General features: G+C 49.5%; 1 protein-coding gene across 1 annotated transcript in view; it reads right to left on the bottom strand.

Annotated features, from left to right (window-relative positions):
• Positions 1-20: 20 nt before the first annotated feature.
• The window catches only part of LOC101655887 (ceruloplasmin), a 45,494-nt gene continuing 42,513 nt past the window's right edge, over positions 21-3,001 (bottom strand). The window contains exons 12-13 of the mRNA XM_045295007.1: positions 1,737-1,949; positions 21-232 (exon numbers count right to left, since the gene is read on the bottom strand). Of these exons, the coding sequence (XP_045150942.1) occupies positions 21-232; positions 1,737-1,949 (425 nt within the window). The remainder of the gene's footprint in view (positions 233-1,736; positions 1,950-3,001) is intronic.

Genomic DNA, 3,001 nt, shown 5'->3' with positions numbered 1-3,001 from the left:
GGGTGCGGTGGGGTGGGAGATTACTTTAGCTCTTGTAAACGATGCAGCTCCTTTTCCCACTCCCGGTGTGGGGAATAATCCCATTCCACCTCCACTGCCGCCAGGTAGTAGGTCTTCTCTCCCGTGTAGTATGTGGAGTCCTGCGATTGATGGCCGCAGTGGTTCACAGTGTATTTTTGCTTCATGCCGCCTAGGTAGTGGTCCGTTGTGAGGCACTCAACATCAAACGTCCCTGGAAGGGCCGATAAGAAAGCGTGTCACCTTGGTGCTCACCGCCTCAGACCCCCACCAGGGTCCTTAACCTCAGCTTGTTAGACCCGCTGGCTTCCCATGCCTCGGTCTCCAACTCCTACTCTCCCCATTTACTGCTGCTCCAGCTACAGCAGCCTCTTTGCTGCTCCCAGAGCAGGCCCAGCATGTATCTGCTGCAGGGCCTTTGGACTTGCTGTTTTCTCTGCCTGGAACATTTCTCTCTCAATTATCCGTGTGGCTCGCAACCTCACTTCATTCAGGCCAGCCTGATTGTCACCTTCTCAAAGACTCTTGAGAAGTCTTTGAGACTTCCCTCCCCTCCTCCAACTCTATCCTCTTCCCTCGTCATAGCATTGACATACGTGTCTTAGTTTACTTGTTCTTTGGTCTGTCTCTTGCTTTAGAATGGCAGTTCCATGTGAGCATTTCATCTCATTGCGATACTTTATTTGTGGAGTGGCCTTAGGAAAAACGGGACACTAGATACATCATCATTTTAGTGGTCCACAGGGACCCAAATAATGCCTGAATTAAGTTAGCAGAATTTGGTTCATTTTATTTCTTTTTGTTTTAATTTTTTTATTTTACTGCTTTATAGCCTGTGGGCTCTCTGATTTGACATGATTATAGTTCTAGCTCTTTCAGCAGTCCATGGTAAACGGGGTCTGTCTCGGGAGAAGTCCAACCAGTAGGCTCCTTAGAGGCTTCGTCTCACATTCTCAGGACATGTTATCAGGAGAGACCAGCCTCCTGCTTGATAAACTAGAGGGGCGTTGGACAAGAGGCAGGCCCTCGGCAAGCTGGATGGACACAGAGGCTGTGACAATGGGCTCAAACACAAGAACAATTAATTCTGAGGGTGGTGCAGAACCAGGCCGTGTTTCGTTCAGTTGTACATCAGGTCACTATGAGACGGAACCCACTTGAAGGCACCCAGCCACCAGACCAATGTCGTTGGAATGTATGCTAGTCCATCGCATGCAACCAGTCAACAGCAAGACCAGTCAGTGTCTGCACGCCTGAGAAATGTTGGGACCCTTAGATGCATAGCCCTTGCGGACATCCTTCTTCTCCTAGCCTGATTTGCCAGCTCAACGTCAAAAGCACCGTCATTTTAAAGGGGATCACAGCTAGCATTCTACTGTGTGGAAACAGGAACTCACAGGTCAGGATGGTGCAGGACCCCACGCAGTGTTTGCTTTGGTTGTGCATAGGGTCGCTGTGGGTCCCCATGGACTCGACGGCGCCTAACCACGACAGAAAACCCTTTCTTGAGTTCGCCCACCCCACAAATAGAAGTCAGCCTGTCTTGTGTATCTGTCAGCAGGCGAGTGACCCAGGCTGGCTCTGCCCAGGGCGGGGGAGGGGGCCACTTGGGAGGCTTGTGGAAGGGATGAGCTTATCGACATGATCTACATCAAGATTTTTAACCGAAGCCACACCAATTCCTGGCACAGAGCCTTGGCCGGTTTGCAAGCAAGCACCTTGTGTGTCCGGCTGCATGAGGAGTGTCAGCGTTGTCTGGGGGAAGAGGTTTGCTGTGTCTCTCCTTTGTTGTCTGGACAGATAGGTGTTTCCTGAAAAGTAGATCCCGTGGATGTCGGCCTCGTTGCCAGCACTGAATAGGTACCAGACGACGGAATCTCCTTCGCACATGCTGAGACCGGGCTGATTCCCGTACATGAATCCATTCATGGCTGGAAGAGTTGGGGAAATCACATTTTAAATGCAGTTCACTTTGCGTCCAACTACACGACAACCCCTTATACATCCCAGAAACAACTTTGAGTCTTCATGATAAAAGACCCATTGGGGCCTGCCCCCTTTATGTCCGAGGGGTGCTGGCAACTCCTTGAGGTGCCCAGCCCTTCCAGAGCAATCCTCGCTGAGAGGGGCATGGCTGAATGCCTGCTCTTTGACGCTCTGCACCCTGCCCCGGCTCCATGGCCGTCTCATTGTTTCTTTTCAGCGAGCGACCTTGCTGTGACTCCAGGGGCCTTCCTGGTGGCCCCTGTTCTATGAACAGTAACTGCCTTTCCTGGGGACCACAGACTGAGAAGGTGAGTTGTACAGGAAATGCTCTGGTTCATTTAGAATAACAGGAGAGAGTACGTCAAGAATCTTTCTCGCATTGCTTTTTCTACAAGATGTTAGTCTTAACACTTCCAAAAGGCAGCGTTAAACCATCTTTTAGAAATCATGGGGAGTGTAATTAGTACCCGTTGAGGTGGGAAAAGTTATAAGACAACTTTTCTTTTTTAAAACCTTCTATCAGCCCCAATGCTTTCATGTGTTGCCTGTCAGCCACATGGGCCTTTGAACCATGACCTTTTAGGATTGCAGTAGAAGGAAAAATGTAGCTGTGATGCCGGTGGTCTCCATGAGGTAAAAATCTCCGAGTGTTTCAGGACATTGGTACATTTTAGTTCCCAAGGGAATCTAATATACAGTTAAGGGTGAGTCTCGTTGAAGTTTATTGATGATACTTATCTTTATACATATTGAATAATAAAATGAGTCTAACATGATTGAGGACCTCTGGCGGGGTCTTTGGCTACATGCAGGCCTCTTAACCAAAAGGTCAGTAGTTTGAATCCACTGAGCTCTTTTGCTCCCATGAGATGAGCAGACTCAGAACCCCAAGCAGCAGCCCCATGGGGCCAGTATGAGTCGGAACTGACTGGATGGCGAGATTTTGCCTCCCGTACTTTGGACGTGTCAGGAGAGAACAGTCCTGGAGAAGGACATC

Source organism: Echinops telfairi, unplaced genomic scaffold (genome assembly GCF_000313985.2).
Source record: "Echinops telfairi isolate 266 unplaced genomic scaffold, ASM31398v2 ScPeMD7_4225;HRSCAF=4972, whole genome shotgun sequence".
Lineage (NCBI taxonomy): Eukaryota > Metazoa > Chordata > Mammalia > Afrosoricida > Tenrecidae > Echinops > Echinops telfairi.
Note: the sequence above shows the minus strand (reverse complement) of the source record. Positions and strands in the feature narration are given on the sequence as shown.